A 26,018-nucleotide genomic window follows, 5' to 3' on the forward strand; every position below is an offset into this window, starting at 1 on the left:
ATACTTTGGATGTTGAGTAAGAGAGTTGAGGGAGGAGTCGTCACAGTGGAGGCAGAGGAAGGAGTAGATGATGATGAGTAACATAGTGAATTTTTTAAATTTTAATGTTATGGGGCTAAACGGTATGGTGAAGAAAGGGTATTAAGAAAATGGGAGCAGACAGCTTTTTTTTTGCAAGAAACACATTTAATTAAAAAGAATATATTTAAAAAATGGCTTCGATCATACCGTAGGAAGTTTGTGTTGAGCAGAACGAAAAGACACGCATTTACAGTTCAAGTTACTCACAGACGAACCTACCTCATCTTCTGTCTCGCAGCCAGAGATATGAAAATCTCCAGGAAGACAAAACCTAGGTTGGTGTTCCAGTGCAATTCTGGGAGAGCTTTTTGCATTGGAGAGAATCACATAGCACAAAAATAGGTCCTTCAGCTACCAAGTCTATAGTGACCATTTATACTATTTTCATTTTACTTTTCCCAGATTCCCATCAGATTCTACAAGTTGCCTGCACATATGGGGCAATTCGCGGTGGCCAATTAATCTACAAAAATTGCACGTTGCTCAGTCGTGGAATGAAACCAGAGCATCCAAAGGAAAACCACATCATCACAAAGGGAACATGCATACTCCACATAGACAGTATACCAGAAGTTAGTATGGAACCCATTGGGAAAGAAGCACAGGCTAACAAGTGGACATGGATGGCAGGGCAGAAGTGATAGGGGGATAGGTCTCTGGAGAGGGAATGGGGTGGAGAGCTGGAGGAATGGAGACAGAGAGGGAGGGCTGGTGTACGAGGCTTCTTGTGGGGGTCAAACTGAGAGGCCTGGAACCGGACTTGGAGCCTCATGCACTGCAAAACTGAGGCCATCCGCAAATTGGAGGAACACTTAATATTCTGTCTGGGCACCCTCGAACCAGATGGCATTTACTTCGACTGCCCTAATTTCCATTTGGCCCCTCCCCACTCTCCTTTATTCTCATCCCCCTTACATCTCCATTTAGAGAGCCACCCCCTCCCTACATACACCTTGCCTGTGCTCCTCCCCGCACAAATACCAAAAACAGCACTTAGCGAGTTCTGTGGTTTTTATTCAGATGCCTGACTGCTTTTTGCTCATACCTTGAAGGGCTCAGGCCCAAAACATTGCATCTTTACTTTTGTTTCCTATGGAGGCTGGGTGACCCTGCTGCTGAACTTTTGTGTATTGCAAATTACAAATCTATGATGTTTTTAAAAAGCAGCGGGATATAATGTTACTATTTTGCCATTCCCAATTGCCCCAATATAGTCTCTCTTTAGAATCACTAAATTTCAACAGTAGGGAATGGGTTCAAACAATTAATTTTGTATTAGGTCAAGATTCAGAGTTCAATTAAGCCTGGACAACTTCACAAAAGTAACTTGTAGACCCGTCAGATTTATAATGGCAGATTTCCTTTCCTAAACAATGTTCACATCGTGAACATCGACTTTAATGATAATCTGATAGTTTAACAGTCATTATTAACCAATACCATCTTTTTATTCCAAATTTGACGACATGGCTGGCGTAGTGGTTAGCTCAATGCTGTCACAGCGCCACTGACCAGGGTTCAAATCCGGCACCATCTGAAAGGAGTTGTACGTTCTTCCCACGTCTGCGTGGGTTTTCTCCAGGTGCTCTGGTTTCCTCCCATTCTCCAAAATGTATGGGGGTTGTAGGTTAATTGGGTGTATTTGGGCGGCACGGGTTTGTGGGCTGGAATGGCCTATTACCGTGCTGTATGTCTAAATGTTTTTAAAAATTAATAAACCAAATTTCATTTGCCAAGAGGACAAATCAGGATTAGAACAGTTGCCTAAAATCCAGCAACACACGCTCCTGTTTCTTTATGTATTTTCTATTTGAGGAAAGGTGAAAATAGGCAATTCATTGCAATTAAAAAATGAGCAATTCAGGGCAAGGGATAGTTCAGTTGGAGATGGACATTGAGGCAGAACTTCTTGGGGGAGACTCAATTTTTTTTGGACATTCATTAAATTTTATCCAGTGCCTTATTTTTGTTTTCACCATCTCTCTCTCATAGTCTTTCCCCTCCCCCATTACCCTACCAAATCCCTAAAGCTCACCAAGGTCCTGCTTCTCATCCCCTCTTCAGACTATGTGCTCCCCACCCTGTCTCAATTAAGCTGGGGGCTGCAAGCCGGAAGGGACTGACGGTGCAGTGCGCAGCAGTCTGCCAACATCTGAAAGCACTTACATGGAAACGAGAGGACACTGGGAGGAAAGCTGCAAAGTAATGCCAGCACACATCAACACAAAACACAAAGGGATGGAGAGGCAGTACTGGGGAATAGCAGCTGTCTGGCAGTGCTTACATGCTGGAACACTGGCTGTTTGCCATGTAAATTTAGCATCGCCCATATTTCCATCAGAGCATTGATAACACTGGACAACAAATTTTTTCAAAAGGTTTGCTTCCTGAGAAAAATTGGGGATTATAACAGATAACTTCAAGATGAACACAAAGATAATTGCATAAAGATGTTGACACGTTAAGTTAGTTCAACTCGCATAAAAATGCTTTGCCGCTGATTTTCCTTTGTACTCACCATCTGATGTCTCTCGTGTCAGTCAGCAGTAATGGATTCCAGTTGCCTTGATTCCGCTTTTCCATAGTCGCAATGTCCTGGTGAAACCTTTCACCATGTTTGTTACCGACTGCGCCAAGATCGGCAGGGAAGTCCACAAGTGTGAATGTAGAGAATAAATTTTCGATGACATGTTTCATTTCAAGGTTTTGTATGCTTGAAGTAGACTTAAAATATGACAGGAAATCACAAAAATGGGTTATATCTATAGAACGGTATGCAATAGGAAAATTTTAAGGTAATTTTCGTGATCAGCAGCCCAAAACCCATAAAATACACCCAAAGTGTTCAGAAAGCAAAATCTTTGTTGTCCAAAGTAATTTGCATTCAGACTTTGCATGCCAAATACAGAATTATAAAAGAGAAAAGTCAAGTGCAAAATTAATGGTTCATAAGTATCATGAAGGGGGCTATTTGTCATTACATGGAAACCATTTGATTCACACACATGCAGTACCATTCAAGGCATTTTGAGGGACCAAGATTAAATACCAGCTGATCTTCATTCATTTCTCTCTCCTGTCCCCTTTGAAGATCTTCAAGTCAGTTTAGGTGTCAGTTCCTCTCATCCAAGTGAGGTCCTCACATTGCCCTCAGTTTGGTAAAGGAGCCTCAGTACTACACCGGAAAGTAAGGATTTACCAATGATATAATCAATGGTACTGATTCCTTTAAAAATAATGAAATGCAGTCCAGTTTTATTTGAAAATTTTAATCAAATAATTTAGCATTCATCTTTTTTCTCAGTTTAGTAAATCAAAGAATACTAATAATATAAAACACTAACATTGCTGTTTGGAGGATGCACTTTACAATTCAAGGTCAACAAGTCCATTTGTGAAAAGAAGTCATGACAGACCACTTTGTTGGTGCCTTTATTTATGAGATTCTTGTCCATCAACAAGGTACAATTCCAAGGCCTTGCCCATGCCATTTGCTTTAGCAGCTTCCTAGGGATGGAGGAGAATTCTCAACTTCAACCCAGGATTATTTTATTTAATAGTAATAATGAGAATCCATTTGTGTTCCCAAACTGTTTTCCTCTTTTTCTGAAAAGGAAAACAACAAGCATAATACACATTTGAGGAAATCCATAAACTATGTGTGATGGGCTCAGACTTTGGGAAGTGCAGTGTTTATTTTAGGTTTCTTCCTGTTTTATTCTGAGATGTTAAGTCATCAGCTGACCCAGGACAACTTTTCCTTGGATATCTATTACTGAATGAATCTTCACGGACAAGTACATCAAGCAGTGTGCCTGAGAAATAACAAACTCAGATCAAACAGAACCACAAGATGACATCAGATCTAAGATCACGTTTCAGCTAAAGGCTAAAAAAAACCAATCATCTGCAACATTATCGTGACACTGGATTGCTCATCTCTGCTATTTCCCCGTTTACATGGTGCTACCATCTTCTGAATGCTGGCCTCTGGTACAATACCTTATAATCAAAACACATGATCTGTTGGAAGAGACCAAAATGAAGCACATGGTTCAACATAAAAGAAACAGCAAACACTCGGTGCAAAGATGAATGGGACTCTTTAAAACATACAGAGTTGTTCCACAGAAAGCATTGTGAATAAGGTAATATCAACACTAATAGTAAAAGGCTAAGGTATCTGGGGAGGGGGTGGGGAGACATGAATTCTTTAAAAACAGGTGGAGAATAAAAAGCAGCAGACCTGTTGTAGCCAGACCATGTTAAAAGATATGAAAGAAAAAATGAGAATGAATATTGATTTAATACACATTTCAAAACTGTATTAGAGAAAATAATGGAACTTAAGATTGACACATTCAATAGGATCTGATAGCTCCACTCTTGGGTATTGAAGGAAAGTGGATGATACATTAGCCATAATTTGTAAACCTTTTTTTGATATGAAAACTGTGGCTCAGGGTTGGAAAACCGGTAAAATCAATACTTTATCTGGGAAAGGTGAAACCAGGAAGATAAATGTTCCATCTGAAGCTGAATGTCTGTACACTTGAGCTAGTATTGATCAAAGAGTTAGCATGGAGTAGTGAATTCACCGAGAATTCACAATTATGGTGGGCAGAGAACGTCTCCATGACGTTGTTTATATGGATTTGCAAAAGGTCCAATAGAATAAACAAGTAAAATTGCACAATATTTTGAAGTTTACTGTGAAATGGGTGGCAAGTTTGTCAACAGGTAGGACTCACACAAGATTAAGTCCATCTTTTGCCTTGAGAAGGGATGAGTTTACAAGGCAGTTTTGATTTAAAAAATAACAATTGTTAAAGGGTTAAAATAGTAAAAGTGCTTAAAACATGGCTTATATTCCCATTTTTAGATAGTTATGGATCCTTCTTGGCGAGAGATTATAAGATCTTATCAGATGGATGGAAATTATTTTTTCTGGTATAATAATGAAAAAAAGTGGGTACAATTTCAAAATTCTAAGTTTGAAGCTTTTCCCGCAAAATGAATTGGAAATGTTGAATTTTCTCCCCCGGAAGAGCTTGAACTGGTGGGAGAATCAAAATTTTGAAGACACCAATCGATAGATTTTTATTTAGCTAAATGTATTCCCAGATATTAATCAAAGACAAGCAAAGGGCCAAGCACAATCCAACAGCAAGACAAAACCGGTGCAAGAGACAATGGACTAGTCCTATTTTCCATTAATAAAAAAGCTGCGTTAGTTCCCAAACTCAAAAGTGACAAATTATTCTGAATTAAACCATCACAATCCTGACTAAAAAATTTGTTGAATAGCATCATTCAGTGACTATTTCAAGTTCTCCCACTATTCAGGCAAACATGCAGCCCTATAACTAGAAGAAAAAAAATTTAAAAAATAATAGTATCAGGTTTTTAAAAAAATTCTAAAAGACTGTAGTGTGGGCACAGCAAAGTTTAGTATTTGGAAGTTTAAAGATACTTCCTGAGCAGGTATGAAAGGATAAAAATATGAAGGACCAATCAAACAATCCACTGTCCTCCCAGAGATTTGTTCCCAGTTGAAGCTAGCAGAAGAAAATAGTGGTATCTATGGCAATATAACTTTCAGTTCTAAATTCAGGAATGAAAAGACAAATAACCTCCATCTTGACAGTAGCATACAGATGATGAAATGACGGTGAGATTCATATGGGCAGCCAATGCGAGATAACAATCAGAGATTTAGCTTCTGACGAAAACTGCCTGTTAAGCATGAGGGAACATGTCATTACACAGTGGATGAACTACAGCAGAAGCTGGCAGCTGGGTTTCGTTCTGGCACCCACGCACTCTCTGATAACTGCGCTGTTTGTACGAAGATCTAATTATCAGAAACAGCGTGAGGCACAGAACAGAAAGAGAAGCCAACTCAGAATGCAAAACATCTACATGCTTCAACCCTTCCCCCACTCCATTCTCCCCATTTCTATCCCACTTCTCTCACCAATATCCTCCTCCCTCTGTCAGTGTTCCTAACTCCCGCCTGCAAACCGGGCTGCTATAGAAAGAAACTGCTCATTCACATTTATTTAAATGGATTCCTTGGTTGCAAACATCTTCCCCCCCCCCCAACCGCAAATATTTTCTACCTGCAATTCTAATCATTTAATAATTTAATACAAGGTCAGGTGGGATGTCATCACTGAAAGAGCTATTTTTCAAATACCAGCTTAATCTTTACAGTAGCCTTTCTCCATGAGACCCTCTTTACCATCTACAAATATCTCCTTCACTGATATACAAGATCACGGACCAAATCTGGGCAATTATGGCAGATGTGACTTTTTTTTAAAAATTACACCAGACAATATATTTCAATTTCAGTAATTATGGATTTTTATATGAATTTAAATTTCAGTGACAAAAGTCTAGGGCAACATTAGTGCAGTACTGAACAAGTGCTCACAGTTAGTGGTTTTATCTTTTGGAAAAGAGCTTCAACTGAGGGGCAAGTAAAATATACACAACACCAGCAGGAGAATGTTCTGAGATGTCATGACCAAGCAACCAACTTAAAACTGGTATCTGGTCATTATCAAGTTGTTGTTGCGGGGAACCTGTTACTTGCCCAATTGCCTTCTGTGATTAATAAGTTACAGAATGACTATACTTTGCAAGTGGATGTCCTGAGATGAGGACCATATAAATGCAAGTTTATCTTCCTTACATGGGATCATGACTTAAACTTAAGATTATTGGTTTTATCTGATAAAACTTAAAAGAAAATTAAAGCCTACTTGTAGAATTGTTTTTTTTTTAATTTTTACCTCCAATAAAACACAATATAGGCAATAAAAGTCAACTATGTAGAATTTAAAGATTTATTTAAACAAGTGGTTTCCAACAGACCCACGAGCTATTTGCCTGGTCAGTGACGTGATGGTACCTCGGAAAGGGTGGAAGAGTAAAAGCACGGGCAGAAATGGGGTGAAAAATGGCTTGGAAAGAAATGAACAAACATAAAACCTCAATGAGTCAGTAATTGTAATGAATGCCAATTTTGATTTAGTTCCACTTTATAGGGATGGAACCTTGATGGTTAACTGCTGAACATTGACAAAACCGAGAGATGGACCATGAACTTCAAAAATTAGACGGGACAAAACACAGGCCAAGCCCAATAACAACAGCTCGGGGTTAGTGAGGGTTGGCAAGCTCCACCTGGAGTACGTTGGTGGGCATGCAGGTTGGACTACGGAAAGAGAAGTGGGTGATGGAAGTGATAATGAATCTACTGCTTTTTTTTTTACAGAGACGCAGATACATGGCTCAGAAATAAGATCTTCTACCTAGTAAATCCATTTTGATTCATTAACACTAATCCTGCATTAAGGGCGGCACGGTTAATGCAGTGCTGCTTTAACAGCAGCAATCCAGGTTAGAATCTGGTGATATTTGAAAGGAATTTGTACGTTCTCCCTGTGTCTGCGCAGGTTTTCTCATTTCCTCCCATCCTTCAAAAGGTACTGGGGTTGTAGGTCAATTGGGTCTAATTGGGCAACAAGGGCTCGTGGACCATAAGGGCCTGTTACCATGCTGTATGTCTAAATTAAATTAATCCACAAGAACATAAGAAATAAGGGCAGGAGTTGGCCTATCAAGCCAGCTCTGCTATTCATTAAGATAATGGCTAATCTAGAGTGGACTTAAGATTCCTTCCCCCCCCCCCCCACCCTCCACTTTCTCCTGGGTTCTACTGCTCATCTACACATCAGGGTTAAATCATAGTGGCCAATAAATTGACCAACCCACACATCTTTAGAATATGGGAGGAAAAGTGGAGCACCTGCAGGAAACCCCAATAGAACCAGGGAGAACATCCAAGTTCCACACAGAGAGCACCCAAGGTCATAATGGAACTGAGGTCTCGGCTGTTCAAGGTAGTGTCTCTATTAGCTGCAACACTTCAGCAGGTCAGAGCAATCGACTTCTGAGCTATTCACCAGCTTCACGGTATCAAATTGCTAACGAAACCTAGAAATGAGCACTCCTCAGGAGAGACCCATGTCCAACACTGCTTTCTGTAATCAAAAGTGCCCGAGAAAGTCAGCAGGTTCAAAATTCAGGTTATCATCACGTAATAAAAACTTTATCATTGTCTGCTTTAAGGCAGACAGATTTGCCATCGACGGAAATTGCCTGAAGCACCTCTTAGAATGAAAGAGAAGCAAAAGAGAGTTCCCGCAAGAGTCAGTGAACGTCCGTGAATTCACCTCTAGCACTCCCACAGTCCAGTCCAAACCATCGGAAACCCAAGGTCCAGATCCGAACCTCCTACATAATTACGAACCCTCCAGCTCCCTCGGCACCCTCTCGCATCCCAGTTTTGATATCTGGTATCCCTTCAACCAGTTCGATCCAGTCTCCAGCAGGCTGCCACCTGGTGTGAGTCCCTTGACCACAGTCTCCAGCAGCCCACAGCCTGCATGGGTTCTTTTCCTTGAGTCACCATCAGCCACAGCTGTGTGTTCCTCAGCCACAGAACCCCAGTCTCACAGCATCCAGTAAAAGTAAAAGATAGTCCAAGTTTCAGGCCTAAGCCCTTTGTGAGAAGTGCTGAAACGTTGACTGCCCTTTTACTTCCAATGGACATTGCATGACCTGTTCAGTTTCTCCAGCACTTTTGTATAAGCACTAGACCCCAACATCTGCAGATTTTCCTGTTTATTGTTCCACATTATTTGCTTTGCTCAATTCCATACAGTCAGTTACTGAAAGAAGCTCATTTTTCCACTTGTTCCCTGCACATTTGTTTATGTCATTGTAAATATTGGAGGGTGTATAGTTATCTTTCTGTGGCCAATGTAAAATATCATTGTGTGAATGCAGCATTCAGATGTGAATGAAAAATGTTCTTTTGAAATCATTTTATTGATTAACAAGCAAATTAAATGTTGGGTCTCAGAGTTCAATGGAGATCAATAAGTTTATGTAACCAATCAATCTTAATAGCCAACAGCTTTACATTCAAGGATTTAGTTATGCTAAATATGTTGTGGAAAACTTTACTCTCCTTCTGCCACTTTGTACAACCACATCGACAACTGATGATTCTTGTGCGATACACAAACGTACTGGAGAAACTCAGCAGGTCGCACAGTATCCATCAGAAGTAAAGAGTAACCAACCTTTTGGGCCTCAGGTCTTAGTTACGTTACCTTTGACTTCCTATACATGCTGCGTGGACTTCTGAATTTCTCTGGCCCATTTGTGTATTGCACCAGAACCCAGTATCCGCAGACTTTCTTGTTAAACTCTTAAACACTTATTTAAATCTTGTAAGTTTCTCTTCGTCAGCACTCGAAACAGAATCATTTATAAGATGGACCAACCAGCCAGCTTAGTGGGTTCCTTGTGCTCTCACCACTGATGGAAGGGTTGGTGTCTCTTTAAAGTGCGTTGCCTGGTCTTGTTGAAAGATAGGGGCCCAGCAACAGAGAAAGGACCTGGCAAACACTTAGCATCACCGCTAAGATGAGGAGGAATTTTCAGCTTGGTGTTGGCAGGGTCTGGGCCTTGATCTGCTTAAGGAGATGGGGAAGCTCATTGACTCCATGACTAATTTTAAAAATGGAACAGCACTTTGAGGATGGGGTATGGATATGAGATTAAGTGTGGCCACTTCAAAGAGCTAGCACAGGTGCAGGGGGCAGAATGGCACTTTTCTCACTGTACATTGCTATTAGAAAGTGGCATTGGTCTGGTCATTTCAGAATCCTGCTTTGCTTGTCTTTTCCTAGTCAGTTTTCTTCCTACCAATTCCCTTCTGCCAAATAGCTTGCAGTCGACACATGCCTGTAAACACATTTACAAGTATTGCCTAATGCCAGAGAGCTCAACAAAGGTCTTGATGGTGGGACCTTCACATGAAGCATTTTTGCCTAAAAAAAATAAACCAAGCAGAGTGTTAATGGCAGACCAGGTTGATTCCAGGGGTGAAGGGGTTAGTCCATCAGGAAAGATGGAGTCCATCTGGGACTGTACATGCTGGAATTTAGAAGAATGATCGGGGATCTAATACAAACATATAAAATTATGAAAGGCATAGATAAGATAGAGGTAGTAAGTTGTTTACGTTGGTGGGGAAAACCAGAACTATGGGACATAGCCTCAAGATTCAGGGTATAGATTTTGGGCAGAGATGAGGAGTAACTGCTTTTCCCAGAGGATGGTGAATCTGTGGAAATCACTGCCCATTGTGGCAGTGGAGGCCACCTCAGTAAATATATTTAAAACGAGGTTGGATTGATATTTACATAATAAGGGAATTAAGGGATGTGGGGAAAAGGCAGGTAGGTGAAGATGATCCCATCTTCAGATAAGCCATGATCACATTGAATGGAAGAACAGGCTTGATGGGCTGGATGGCCTACTCCTGCTCTTATTTCTTATTTTCACAACCATTGAAAGCTTTGCTGTGGGACTGGAATCACATCTAGGGCCTGAGGGAGTAAGGAAGCTGTAATTATGCTAGTATATCTCTCTGCTGTTTAACTCATGTAAAAGGGCTTGGGGTTGTTGGGAAAAGAGAACAAGGGACTTGAAAGTTGACCTCCATTCCAAACGCTCCTAAAGCCCATTGGAATAGACTTTGAACTCGAGTGAGTAGATGGTCCAAGGAATCTTGGACACTGAGCTTTTAAGGCTAATTGGAAGAGGTTGCTGCATGAAATAAAGCCCCGTGACACGAATGGCTGAGATATCCACCGGATTGTCTCACTGGGTCATCTGCCTTTGAAGGGATTTCTTGCAATGTTGATTAAAATTAACCTCAAGGCCAAAAGGGGCAAATCTGGGTTTCTGCTAAAAGTGAAGCTTAGTGTGCAGAAGAGATGAGAAAATAATTGTCGCTGTGAATGTATCAGTTACATTGCCAACTTGAGATAACATTTTAAAAGCAAGTTAAAGAGAATTGCAAGTTCCTCTGATATGTATATGGTTCAACCACTTCAGACAGGAGTCAATGCCTACTGGTGCAAAGATATATCCTACCAACCACAAAAAAAAATGCTTTAAATCAAACAATGTCACTGAACTTTACTGAGGTAGGAGAGAATTGTCCTTATCCAAATAATCACACATAGTAGCAAAAGACATCTTAATGTGGAGCTCTTCAAGTCATGATACAGGACTTAAGGGCAACAAAAAATCCACAATTATTAATTTTGTCCAATTGTTTGCAAAGAAGAAAGGATTTGATGCCATTGAACCTACATTAAAAAGTAGTTCAGGTAATGCTAGCTGGGGACAACTGAAACCAATCAAGGTATTGGCTTAAATTATTTGGAAATTCAGAGCAGGAAATTTAGAATTCAGAGCATAGGGATGTTCCCTAATGTTCCTGCTCCACCTCTGTCTTTTCCACCAAGACCTTTATCAAGGTTAAGTATTTGTCTACTCTCTGCTTTTTCAAAATACAAGGAGGTACACTTGCTTATATTCCTCATAGCCCTCAGAATGAGACTTGGTTCTCCCTGGATACCCAGCACTTTGTATTTCCATAACCCAATCCCTTTGAGAAGGAGAAGCATAGGAGATGACCCTACAGGACTGTGAATGCTGCAGCAGATTAGCGCGGGGCTCAGTGGCTGGAGAACACACACCAGCTGCGGGTGGTTCGCACCTTGCTGTCTAAGGACTCGCACAGGCCGCAGACGATTTGCGTTCGAGGAACTCACACAAGTTGAGGGCAGCTGGAGACTGGCTCATGGCAACCAGGTATCAGAACCAGGATTCAAGAGGGAGCCAAGGACAAGAAGGGCTCATGAAGGGCCTCAGGTGCTGAAGGCGTCCTGATTGTATCTGAGGTTTGGATCTGGAGCTCAGGTTGCTGATGGTTGGAACTGGAGTCTGTGCGGCTGCAGAAACTGCGGGAGCTCTGCGGGCGATTCCACGGACACTCAGTGACTCTGAAGGGACTCTCTTTTGCTTCCCTTTCTCCTATTGTTAGGGGCAGCGGGCAATGCTCATGGCAACTTTGTTTGCCCTATGGCAGACAAAAATAAAGTATATCATGTATATTATATTTTTAATGTATTATTACGTAACAATAAAAGTTACCTATGAACCTCTCATTGATCTGTCAAGTATTCCAATAGGAAACAGGCTCAAGCAAAAAAAAAAGACCTTTTTTGGTTTCTCAAAGCAACGATGACCATTTGTTTAACATGCACGCACACACATAAATATATATATTTTTTTAAATTAGTATAACTGACTGCATATTTCTTCCTTGGCAATTCCTATTCTGACAAGCACAGATCTAGCTATTCATATGTACTACTAAATAAAGTGAGGACCTACCCTCGCTGCTAAAGTACCAAACATAAGTGGATCTCCGCGTGACCCCTGTTATATGCAGTTCCCTCAATAAAAAATACTTTTAAGAAAAGCTTTCCTTTTCTAAATGCCATTTTGGTTTAAGCCATCCCACGCAACCAGCAAGTGGCACAGAGCTCTTGGGAAGAAACAAAATTGCTCACAATGGTTTGAAATCTAATTCGAGTTATTGGCTCTGCTCTCCACAACGGAACACGGGGGCGGTCCAACCACCTGACTCCCTACCCAACATTCCCCACAAGATCTTTCCTGTGCGGTGGATCACTGCTTGGTTCCTTGGCGTATCCCTCCACTTGTCCGGTATTGATGGCCACTGGTATCCTTCGAGGGGATTGCTTCCTTTGCTCCTTTACCTTTTTTATATTCCCCCTGTAAACAATGTACCACCTGAAACACAGATGAACTTGATAAAGGGGGGAGGGGGTGGGATGTGGATGGGGTTTAAAAAAAACACACTCACACACACACCAGGATTGGTGTATTGTATATTCAAATCTGGCTCACTGTGCAAAGAGGGATCGATCGATAATAGTTTTTTCAAAACTCATGCAATCCTGGCCATAAGGATTGATGACTTAGAAGGCAAGTTGGGCAATTTCCAAGCATCAATCACTACCTCCATTATTATCTCAACTTTGATTCATCAGATAAAAGTCTCCATTTTATAAGCATGTCGAGAGTATGCTTTTTTTCCAGTCCTGTTATATACATACAAAAATGGACTTGTGCAGTGAAGCCAATTCCTCCATTGTGCTGCCTGCAGAATGCAAATAGAACATCAGGTGGGCACCGCAGTGTCAGTTACATCAGTGTCTATTTACAGTAATGGTGCCTTCACACTCACACACACTCACAAAACACTAGAGAGTCTGAACCACAGCCACAGCCTCCCAACGCAGCGTCCGATCAGTCCGAGCAGCAGCGAAAACCGATGGCCGGCCCAGAATAGTCCGTGGCGTTCCTTCCTCGGGAACGAACTGCAGCCTCCGTTTCTTTCACTTTTGAGGGTGCTCGCCTTCCCTCATCACTCGGCTTCTGGAGGAAGGAGAGAAGCAAGGAAAGATCTTGAGGCCGCCCGCAAAGTGTTTGGGGATCCCGCGGAGAGTTCGATTGACAATGGAGAAAGGCTTTTATCTTTTAACTAGCTGGAGATTATGACCTCTGTGGACATTCCAGGCCCCACAGACAAGTGGAAGAGAGAATAATTTGCAGGAGAAAGGGAAAAGAATAGGGGAATGGGATGGAAGAGATTCCCATGGGCAGTGAGAATGCTGAATAACCAAAGGACCTGCTCACACTAAACATCTGTCGTTCATAATTATGTGTCTTATTTGTCTTTATGTGAATTAGGTCTGTTTGTGTCTGTGTGTTTTGCACCGAGGGCCGAGAGAACGCAGTTTGTCGGGTTGTACTTGTGCAATCAGATGAAAATAAAATTGACTTCACTAGAATCATAGTTTTATAGCATGGAAACAGGTCCTTTGTCCCAACTTATTATCAATTTTTGTTTTTTTTTTGCATTTCAATGAAATTTTTAGTTGTTTTGTAATTGTATCTTATGAAGTACCTGTTAAGCTGTAGCGAATAAGAATTTTGGGGCAACTGTACAATGTATATGACAATAAACTCATTGTCATCTTGTCTCTCCAAACCAAGTTATCCACCCAAGTTAAATGATCATTTTTGAAGAGGTAACTTAGAAGATTGCAGAAAGCAGGATGAGAGACATTGTCTTTCGTGAGCTTTTTGACAAGGACAAGGTGGTTCAGAAAGCTTGGATCCAAATATGGTGGTGATCAAAGGCAAGGATGGTATGGAAGGATGGTTTTCTGATCAGAAGTTTGTGGCCAGTGGTGTACCTGTCCTGCATATGTATTGTTTGTCTGGGACCTTTGCTATTTGTGTCTATTTACTATTTCATGATCAGAATGGGAAGTGGTCTTTTTAAATTCAGTCACACACAATTCCTGCTCCTACTGCCTGCTTCTAGCTACTCCGGAGAAGTTGGTGAACCTTCTCCTGGACACACTACATGGCCACTAGGATTGTAACCAGTGACACTGAAGGTACAAGCATAGTTGGCTGACATGGAGGGGAAAGTTGAGGTGATTCTTGTCCCTTGTCTGTCCAGGTCTTCAATGGTTGGCTCTGGAAGCACCCCTTCCCTCAAGATCAATAACAAGTAAATTTGTGTTCTAACAGCAGCTTTCACACCTAAGTTTTTATTTAATTTAAATTAGGCATACATCACGGTAAAAGGCCCTTCCAGCCCACGAGCCTGTGCCACCCAAATACCCCAATTCATTTACAACTCCTGTAGGTTTTTGGAGGGTGGGAAGAAACCAGCCTGCCTGTCAGAAATCCACGCCGATAAGTATAAACTCCTTACTGACAGCAGTGGATTCGAACCCAGGTCGCTTTAAAAGCATTACAGTAACCACTGCTTCTGCTTCATGCCACCTCACAAAACAACCAGGCATTAACACTGCTCTGATATTTTCAGATACTGAGTCTCCTTGCAAGAAAGGGAGTTGGTTTCTTGATCCATGATGGGAATGGGCCATCAGATAATGTTGCTCAGCCATGTCAATTTATCCAGGGGCTTATCTTACCAATAAGAAAAAAAACTGAGAAGGATGAGCACTTTTACTTCTTGATTGCCTTGTATTTTTAAGGAGATATTGAAATACTTGTTCATAACATTCAACATTATGAATTATTATAGATTCAAAGTCTTTCAGCACAGAAACAGGCCCTTCAACCCAACTAGTCCATGCAACTGATGTCTACTTGGATTATTCTGGGTTGTGCTTTGTCCAAATCCCTCTAAAACTTTCCTCTCAGTGTACCAAGGTGTAACAATTGTACCCACTGGGAAAGGCTATTTACCTTATCTATCTACCTCATGATTTTATATGCCTCCAAAAGGTTATCCCACACCCTCCTAACACTCTAGGGAGAAAGTTCCTAACCCATCGGAACCCTCCTTGTAATTTAAGCCCTCTACTCCTGGTAACACCCTCGGAAATAATTTCTGTGCCCCTTTCATCTTAATGTAACAGTGTAGCACTAACGGCTACGCTAACCGTGCCTCCCTAATCTAAACGTAATTTGCTTTTTACAACAAACTAAGGTGTATGTGCTCTTTTCAAATGTACCAGTTATCCCTCATGCCTGATTCTACTTTGCTTCAGTGTGCTCGTGGAACTGTGGAGCCTCACCAGAGATGTTCTCAGCATCAAACTCATTCAGTTCTGGGGGTCCCTCTCGTGACCGGACGTCCCAGTTATCGCTGTTGTCAGTCACATCAGAGTAGGCCTCCTCCGCGGCAAACCGCTGCCCACCCTTGGCCTTGTCACTCTCGCCATTGGTCGACTGCTGGTCCTCATTGCTGAAGTCCGACATGTACATGGCATCCTCGGTTTGCTTCTCAGCAAACCAGTCCCTGACCTGCTCGTAGCTCATGTAAGACTTCTCACACAGCCGGTCAAGGTCCTCCTCGTGCAGCATGCGGTGCTGGGTGTAGTACTCAAACAGAGCTGCCTTGCCGCTCTTTTTGGTTGGGGTGCGCCTGACTCTGTAGTTCTCCACAGGCACGTCAGTGATGAGGCTGTTACTGCCTGACCGGATGGCATAGATGCCCTTCTTGTAGTCGTCGTACCACTTCAGCTGCCCATTCTTCAAGGCGTACCGAGCGTCGCCAAACCAGCGGACCACCTCAGTCCTGGGTAGCCTGGCGCTGATGGCCAGCTCATCATACTCTTCCACTGTGGGCCACTGCGTCCGCATGAACTGCAGCTTCATCAAGTGGAGCTGGTGGACTGTTTTCTTATTCTGCCCCTTATACTTGGGAGTGGCAGAGGAGACCGCGTTGGGGTTCTGGGCCTTCGTGGCCTGCAAGGCCTTGGGCTGGACGCACAAGTTGGAGCCGTCCCTCACGCAGATCTTCAAGGGGCTGACCTTGAGGCGCTCCTGAGGGGCCAGGATTCGCCTCATGTCCACGGAGCTGCTGTCGCTGGGTGTCCCTTCCCCGTCTGATTCCTCCTCCTCCTCATCCCCAGCAGAGTCCGCTACACCTGAGTCTTCCTGGCGGACTCGCTCATCCAGTTTGACCTTCCGCCGCTCGGAGAACCACAAGTCGATCTCCCGCCGGGTCATCTTGGTCTCTGCCCTCAGCCTGTCCACCTCTTCCTCAGGCGGGAAAGGGTTCAGCCCATAGCTATGCTCCAGGGCGCTGAGCTGCTCGGCCGACTTGCCCTTGAATTTGGGTGGGGTGAAGTCACAGTTGGTTTGCCACTGGCGCCGGTGGGGGTGGAAGGCCGAGGTGGGGAGAGGAGGAGGGGTAGTGTCCTCCAGGCCAGTGCCGGCAGGAGGGAGGTTGAGATTGCCCACTTCGAACGATTGGTTGCACTTCAGGTTCTTATAGTTGTAGCGCCGGTCGCTGAACCACTTGCGGATTTCCTTGCCTTGCAGGCCCGTCGCCCTCACCAGCCGCTCGACCTCCTCGTGCTCTGGGAACTGAGATCGCAGGAAGCTCTGCTTCAGTGCTGCCAGCTGCTCTTTGGTTTTCTTGTACTTGTACGTCCCGAACTCCGCAATCTGGCTGGACGACGAGAGGTGGGCTGAACTGATCACCGACTGGGCCCCTGACGCCGACGTCAAGATCTTCATGCCCGTGCTCTCTGTGCCACCTCCCAGCTTCTGCAGTTGGAACTTGGAGATGTCCTGCTGCTTGGGGACAGTGGCCAGGCTGACAGCAACGGGGGAGCCGCTCACCGCCACCCCTTTCACCACCCCACCAGGCTGGCTGACCATGATATTGCCTGCCTGAGTCACCAGCTGGCAGGGGAAGTTAGCCTGGAAGAGGTGCTGACTGCCATTGGCGGTAGTGACCTGGCTAGGTAAAACCGTGATAGTCTGCTGTGGGATGCCCTGGATGATGGTGTTGAACATCTTCTTGCGGGCATCTTCAATCTCCTCCGGTGTCCAGCTGATGCCATGCTTTAGCCGTTGCGCTGTGAACCAGATCTTGAGCTGCTCTTCTGGGTACTTGGTGACCACCGTTAGCCAGCACAGTTCAGCTTTGGTTGGGTAGGGGAACTTGCTGAAGGAGTTGTTGAGAAAGCTGTTGGAATCCATGGCAGCGTTGTAGATGGGGATGCTGCTCAGAGGGATCATCACTTTGGGCAAGGGGCTGGAAGTGTTGCTCGTGGCCGCCTGCTGCACCACTGGGACAATCTGCGTCACACCAGCTTGCAGGACAGGCACCGACACCACCGTGGACCCGTTGACGGCTGGGTCAGCGTTCGCTGACCCGTTAGCTGGCAACCCTTCAGTCTTTTTAACAGCCTCATCAGCCGCCTCCCCCTCCTCGCTGGGCTCTTCCTTTCCCAGGTGAGTAACACTGATCCGCTTGGCATCCGGCTTGACCTTCAGCATTTTCATGATGGGCGTTTTGCTGATGGAGATTTCTGACTGAGCATCGGCCTCCTCACCATTCTCTTGGGTGTCGTTGCTTCGGATCTCGGGGGCATTCAGCTCGGACACGAACTGGCTGCCCTTCTTGATAACGCTGACTTTGAGGTTGCCCTCGCTGGCGTGGCTCATGGCATTGTGCACCGTCAGTGACTCCTGGCTCTTTGTGCTGAAGTTGCACTCAACGCAGACGTACAACTGGTCCACACTTTCGTCGGAGTGCATCGATTCCACGTGCATGGTAAACACTTGGTAGTCCTGACTAGTGTAATCGCAATATTTGCATTCGAAGCCACCATGCTCCACAACATCATTCTGGTCAAAGGCCTGCTCGCCAGCTGATGGGTCATCAATCGGAAATGCTGGCAGTGAGGACTCCACCTTGTCATTGTACGCTGGGCTGACGTCGATGCCTGGGCCCTGCATGACCAAGGCCTTGGCTGGTATCATGCAAGGGGTGGTAGACTTCCTTTTGCTCGCCATCGCAAATGGCAATGGCGTCAGAACACGGATGCACAGCAGGAGCCCTTAACACCACAAGCACAAAACTGCTGCTCACGGTCCTCTTCTCTCCATTAAAGCCTGGCCTTTTTACTTGCCTCCGAGTCAGAGCAGTCACCAACACGTGTACCACTGAACCGAAGTTCCCACCTGTAAAAACCAAAGAGAAAGAAACATAAGCTGGATTGAAGCAAGCAGTAGTTGAAAGTCTTCACCTTAACAATGGAATCCCATCAGGTTTTTTAGATAATTGACTTGTTCTTGAGAGAATGAACCAGAGTGGAAATAGACATGAATTTATGGTTGGCAGAGTTAGCGTGCCGATTAGTACAACGCTGTTACAGCTCCAGCAGCCCGAGTTCAAATCCAGCACTGTGTGAAGGAGTTTGTATGTTTTCCCTATATCCGGGTGCTCCTGGTTCTTCCCACCCCTCGAAATGTACAGGGGTTGCAGGTCAATTGGGTGGCATGGACTTGTGGGCTAGAAGCACCTGCTACTGTGCTGTACGTCTAAATTTAAATGTTAAAAATAGTATAGAACATTACAGCAAGGAAACAGGCCCATTTGGCTCTTCTAGTCTGTGCCAAACCATTTTTCAGCCTAAATTCACTGATCTGCCCCCAGTCCATAGCCCTCCCATCCTTATATCTGTTCAAATCCTTCTTAAATGTTAAAATTAAGCCTGCATTCACACTTGAGCTGGCAGCTCATTCCACACTCCCACCATTCTGTGAAGAACTTCCTCTAATGTTCTCCCTATGAACTGTATTACTTCATCAACTCAGTCATAGACACAGTCTTCTTCCTTGTTCTTGATAACTCACTCATATGATCTGGTTTCTCTACATTAATGCAGTGTAAAGTAAAGCAATTGCCCTGAAAAATATTCCTTTAATTTCTAATTTTTACAAATCTCAAGATGTTCTTTCCAAATACAATTAAAAAAATTCTGGGAGTAGATTTAATGATTGCAGAGGCAGAAGATTGCAAATGCTGGAATCTGAAGCAATATATAATCTCACATTGCTGGAGGATCGCTATGGAGGAAAAGGAACAGCCGATGCTTGTGGTCGAGACCCTGCTTCAGGATGGATGAGAATTAATGATTATATTGTTGTGCACTTTGCACAGTGAACACAAGAGAGATGATTTCTCAAGGGAATTATTGCACTTTACTGAAATATTCATGTAGGGGAGAAAAATATCCAGGTCTTGCCAGTGTGCTAACAATAAATAAATAAGAAAACATCACAACCACTGTGGGTCTAAAGGAAAAATCCTTGTCACATCCAAGAGGATATCAATTAATGGAACAAGATAATGCATGACAGAACAAGTGTAACATATGGATGAATTGACATAGAATTGAATAGAGCTAATTGTGGACTTAAGGAGGGGGAAATCTGGAGAACACAAACCAGTCAACCCAAATAATAGGCACAGATGGGCAACCAGCATCTTTTTCCCAGGGCAGGTGAAGCAAACACCAAGGATAGCTGTACAAAATAAAGGGAGGAATGTTTAGGGGAAATTTTATTTACACAGAGAGGTGTGGGAGCATGGAATGCATTGCCAGGGGTGGTGGTGGAGGCTATAGGGGCATTTAAGAGACTCTTAGACAGGCACATGGATGAAAGAAAAATAGAGGGTTTCATTTTTTTATGGGTTGGCACAACATTATGGGCTGAAGGGCCTGCATTGTGTTATAATGTTCTATGTTCAGACCTCATTGAGGGGTCAGCAGAAGGGTAAAGATCTTCAAATTCCTGGCTGTCAACATCTCTGAATACCTAGCCTGGGGCCTTCATGTTGATGAAGTATTTCCACTGGAGGAGATTTGATATGTCACCAAAGACCCTTGCAAATTTTACAGGTGTACCATGGAGAGCATTCGGACTGGTTGCATCACTGGTGTGGAGGTGTCAATGTACAGGACAAGAAAAGACTACAGGGAATTATGAACTCGGCCAGCACCATCATGAGTATTCGTTTTCTACAAGATAGAAAAACAGCTTCCATCACCAAGGTCCCTCACCACCTAGGTCATGCCCTCTTCTCACTGGTACCACCAGGAAGGAGGCACAGGAGCCTGAAGATGAGCATCCAATGGTACAAAAACAGCTTCTTCCTCTCCGCCATCAGATTTCTGAATGGACAATGAACTACAGACACTACCTCACTGCTTCTCTTCTTCTGCAGTAATTTTTTTAAATATGTAATTTATACCAATTTTGCACCCGTAATGCTACTGCAAAACAATAAATTTCACAGCACACGTTAATGACAATAAATTTTGATTCTGATGGTACAGGGAAGGATTAGCTTGAATTGAAACAGAAAGGTACGGCATGAAATTATGTGAGAATTAAAATGAGACCTGCTTCTCTTGGCGGAGAGGTCAAAAACCAAGAAGGAGTTTGAAATATTAAGTGTCATAGAGCATGGAAAGAGGCCCTTCAGCTCACCAAGTCCATGATAACAATCAAATGCCCATTTGTATTGATTCTCTACTGACCCCATTTTGTTCCCCCTACTTTCCCACCCAGCTTGCACCTGATTCTCCCATTGGACTAGAGACATTTTACAATGGCCAATTAACCTACATTTCCACACATCTTTGAGAAGTGAGAGGAAAGCAGAGCACCCAGCAAAAACATGTGTATGGGGAAAACATGCAAACTCCTCATTACTAACCAACGATGAGTCACACTATAGAGACGAGGTGGAAAAGTGTGTGATATGGTGCAAGAGTAACAACCTGAGTCTGGTAAGGTGATCCAGGTGAGAAGAGGCACAGAGAAGGACAGATGAGGGAAGGATAGTAACAGAGGCTGGGAGGTGAGGATAGAAACAACTAAGAGATGTGGATGATGGATTCTGATCAGAAAGACAAGTGATGAGTAGAACTAGATCAGGAAGGGTGGACAGATGATAACAGGAGGAGTGGGGAATAAAGGATACATACATGTTCCCTCCTGAATACTGCCTGTCAGGCTCTGTGTTCAATGCTTGTCCTAGTCTGAAGCTGCGTAGAGGTGGTTACAAATGTTGAATTTACACATTTTCACTTGAAGAACAACCCTCTCACAATAATGGAAGAACCATGCCACCCCATATCTGCTCTACCAGCTATGCCACTACACTATGTGCATAATAAATGCTAAGCTTGTTAAATTTATTTCTAGTCTTTCAAATGAATCAACTTGCACATCCATCCACAGCCCTTAGTAAAAACAATTCTGGAGAAACTCAGCAGGTAAAAAAGTATTCTTTATAAAGATACATAACCCACGTTTTGGGCTTGAACCCTTCATCAAGGTATGGACAAAATGTAGACAGGCACCCTAAGAAAATAGTGGGGTAAGAGGGGCAGGGGGAGGAGCACCATTCCAAAGGCAGGAGGTAATAAGTGAATAAGGGAGGGAGGGCACACCAGCAAACAGGGGGAGGGGGAGGTGCCCCTGTGAATGGAAAGGGAAAGGGGTGGGGAAGAGAGATGAAGAACAGGGGGTAGGCCAGTAGAAACCAGAGAAGTCAACGTTAATGCCATCTGGTTGGAGATTCTCTGTCAATAGCCCTTTCTTAACAAAAGAGTTTCATAATTAGGAGTCTTATAAGGAGCACACAAGTTCTTAACTTCCTTTTAGTCAGGGTTCTGGATCAGTGATCCAGGTGCACCTGTTCAAATCCTACCATGGTTGCTGGGGAGTTTAGATTTGAACATTTTATATTTTTTGTAAATAGAAAATCGTATACTTTTCAAGTTAAGTCAAGTTTATTGTCATCTGATTCCACAAGTATAACCAGATGAAACAGCGTTCTCCGGTCCTCAATGCAAAACACACAGACATACAACCAGATATAGCACACATTACAACAAGCAATTCATATGCAGGACAGGCATTCATATAGACAGATAAATAAATAGATTTTTTTTTTATTTGAGTCTCGGAACCAAAGACATTTCTAGCAAGTTAACGGAAAACTAGCCAGAATCATTTCACTAGGCTCACTGTTGGAATATTCAGTTCTGAACATTCAGAAAGGTGGTACAGAGCACACACAAAAGGATGGGTGGGGACATTTTGTGAGGAGGCAACAGAAAAAGAAGGGGTTTTATTCCTCTGAAGAAATGCAAGCGAGATCGTATCAAATAAGGAGGGGGGGGGGGTGCTAGAAAGTTGTAAATTAGGATAACCATATCCAGTCACAGCAAGTGGGAAATTTAGCACCGTATCCCTCAGGCAATGAATTTATTAATAAGAGTTACTAGGACTCGTTTATAAGAAATATTAGCAGAAGCAAAGTCCATAGGAGGTGGATACATATTTAAGAGAGATGAATTTTATAAAAGGCAACAAAAAAGATGGGCTCGTTCAAAGAGTTGGCACTAATGTGAAGAGCCAAGGGGACTCCACATTATCCTGCAAGTATATTCTTAAAATAAAATCACATGCTATCTGTTTACCATTACAGAGATTAGCTTCCCATTAAAAATAAAATCTAGATTTAAAAAAAAAATTTAGACATACAATGTGGTAACATGCCCTTCCAGCCCACAAGTCTGTACCACCCAATTGATCTAAAAACGCCTGTAGATTTTGAAGGGTGGGATGAAACTGGAGCACCTGGCGGAAACCCATGCAGACGTGGGGAGGACGTACAAAGCGCTGGATTTGAACCTGGGCCGCTGGTGCTCCAATAACGTCGTGCTAACTGCTACGCTAACCGCGCCACCCTTTATTTACGTTGAACCTAATTTTCACAGATATGAACTCACATTTGTGGAACAATGCTTCAGAATAAAGGGCTGCCAGTCTAATTACTTAACCAGTAGCCACCCTACCCCATCCCTGCATTCAGATGCTGGAGCCGAACGTTGTATCTTGAACAGGATGAGATCTCTCTGTCGGATTTGCAGACCAGCGGAGAAGAAGGGGAGGAAGATGAAGAAGACGTGGCAAGGCAGATGAAATTCTTAAAGGCAAAGGTAGAAAAATTAAAGTATTACAAGAAGAATGCACTAAACGCCCAGGTACTGAAAGAATTGAGAGAAATAAAAACAAATATGAAAAACTCATAACAGAATGAAGAAATAATTTGCCATTGTTCAGAAATTGCAAAATTAATTGGATAATGTTGATGAAAAAGTTAAGACTGTGGATGCTGGTATGGAAGATGTACAACATAGAAGGGGTGAGAGTGAAGAATAATAGATGCGGGGGCAATGAAAAGAAGCAACTTTGGAAGAAAGTTGATCTACTAGAGGAAATAACATTGAAATTGTTGGCCTTTAATGAGGTGAAGACAGTGATGATGTAATAAGTTTTTATCAAGCGCTGGTTTCCGGAGGTCCTGGGATCTGATAAATTTGAAAATTTTATTGAAACTGAAAGGGCACATAGAGCCCTGAGACCACAACCACCTCCAGATCAGAAGGCAAGACCTGTACTTATAAAATATCTTAGACATCAAGGTAGAGAGAAAATATTGGCTCTAGCAGCGCAAGGTGCGAAAGAACAAAGTCAGTTGGAATTCCATGGAGTGAAGATATTCTCTTATCCTGATATGCTTGAATTTGTTGAAGTGGAAGAAAGCATTTAACAGTGTGAAACATGCCTTATGGCAAAAGGGATATTGGTTTATCCTGCGCCATCCAGCTACTCTGAAGATTTTCTTACAAGGACAGATTTTTTTTTACATATTACATTCAAGTAAAGGATTTGTTGAAACTCTACCAGTTAAGCTTCAAGAAGACATTTGAAAATGTCCTGATTGATACAAAGCATTTTTTACATTTTTTTCTTTTTGTATAGATGAGATTGATGACAGTAAACGTCCAGGTGGGGTTGGAAGTTTTATGGACTGACTGCTATCGACTCATGTGTGTATTTGTGGCAATAGCCACAACCTATAAAATGGAGGGGGGAGGGTAATGTTGTATATTATTTAAACAGCATTAAATATTATTTTTGTATTTTTGTTTTTCTCATATTTTTGACTATTTATTGGTGATAATATTAATTTATGTATAAATTTATTTTTTCTTTTCTATCTGGACTGCTGTAGAGAGCGACCCCTAACATGGCATACATTGAATATTAGGATAATCAGGGAGGAGTGCAGAGAGGGAGGAAGGGGCAAGGTCACAGCCTCTTCATTTAATTTAAAGGCAAGGGAAGTAGCAATTTTGATAAAGAAGACACTTCCAGCCACAATACAAAATACAGTGATTGACCCTGTAGGTAGATTGTCAATTCTTTTTACAATTTTGGACTTTTTTGAATGTGTATACACCAACAGTAGAAGATGAAAAATTCATACAAGAAACATTTCTTTATTTAACAGGAGCACATCAGAATATTTTAATAGCTGGGGATTTTAATTTTTGTCTCGATCCAATTTTAGACAGGTCATCCAGAACAGTAATAAGAGCAAAGGCAGCGAAGACTACTTCAGCGAGCTCTAATGAAGGATTTGAACTTAATAGATATATGAAGAAGAATTCATCCAAGGGATAGAGATTATTTTTTTTATTCGAATCATCACAATTCCTAATCAAGGATATACTTATTTTTAATGTCAGTACATCTTCAAGATAGAGTTAATCAAGTTGATTATAAAGCAAGGTTTCTATCTGATCATTCATCATTGCTGATGACTTTTGTAATTTACTTATAGATGGAGCCAATTCAATGTTGTTAAAAATATCAGATTTTTGTGATTTTTTGAAGAAGGAAAATTCAGATTTTCTTTCAGACTAATTTTAATTCAGTTTATTTTATGGGATTCGATGAAGGCTTACTTAAGGGTACGAATTACAAGTTACACTTTTAAAATTAAGAAGGATTATATGAAAGAATTTGACCATTTGTAGAAAGAGAAAACATATTTAGAAAAAGATTTACAAAGACAGGTCTCAGAGGAAAAACATCAGAGACTTATAAATAAGAAATGTCATTATAATACATTACAAGCATATAGAATGGAGAAAGCCATAATGGGAAAGAAGCAGAGATATGTTGAGTTAGGTGAAAGGGCTCATAAGGTCTTTGCTTGGCAACTGAAAACTAAACATGTTTCAAGAACTATTAATGCAGTTAAAACAGAGTTGAATATGACTATTTATAAACATCATGAAATTAATGAGGCTTTCAAACAATTTTCTCAGTTGTATACATCTGAATCACAGAGAGATAAAATAGAGGATTTTTAAAAAAATCACAGATAAGGCTACTACCTGTGTTAACTTTACAAGAGCGAAGGGAGTTGGATGCCCCTTTCTCTTCAAGGGAAGTGGGGGAAGCATTGACCTCATTCAAGAGAGGATGGTTTCCCAGCAGAATTTTATAAAGAATTTAAGGATTTATTAATTCCTCCTTTTATGGATGTATAGAACAGGCGATGGTAACACATATGCTCCTGGAAACTTTTTATATTGTGATAATAATAATACAAAAAAAAATCCTTTAAAACCAGCATCTCATAGACTAATTTCTTTGTTAAATGTAGATTATAAGATAAATGCAAACGTTTTAGCTAATAGGTTGATGAAGTTTTTACCAACATTGATACATATGGATCAGAT

At 42.3% G+C, this 26,018-nt stretch overlaps 1 protein-coding gene across 5 annotated transcripts in view; it reads right to left on the reverse strand.

Annotated features, from left to right (window-relative positions):
• Nucleotides 1-3,334: 3,334 nt before the first annotated feature.
• zhx3b (zinc fingers and homeoboxes 3b) overlaps nt 3,335-26,018 on the reverse strand; it is a 98,684-nt gene continuing 76,000 nt past the window's right edge. For 3 of the 5 annotated variants that reach the window (XM_069884215.1, XM_069884216.1, XM_069884217.1), the window contains 2 exons: nt 15,675-18,579; nt 3,335-13,488 (listed from right to left, as the gene is read on the reverse strand). In XM_069884215.1, coding sequence (XP_069740316.1) covers nt 13,478-13,488; nt 15,675-18,411 — 2,748 coding nt within the window. In that variant the 5' untranslated portion in view covers nt 18,412-18,579 and the 3' untranslated portion in view covers nt 3,335-13,477. Of the gene's footprint in view, nt 13,489-15,674; nt 18,580-23,276; nt 23,362-26,018 lie in introns of those variants that run through there. The other 2 variants (XM_069884218.1, XM_069884219.1) reach the window with 2 other exon arrangements.

This window comes from Narcine bancroftii, chromosome 6 (assembly GCF_036971445.1).
Source record: "Narcine bancroftii isolate sNarBan1 chromosome 6, sNarBan1.hap1, whole genome shotgun sequence".
Classification (NCBI taxonomy): Eukaryota; Metazoa; Chordata; class Chondrichthyes; order Torpediniformes; family Narcinidae; genus Narcine; species Narcine bancroftii.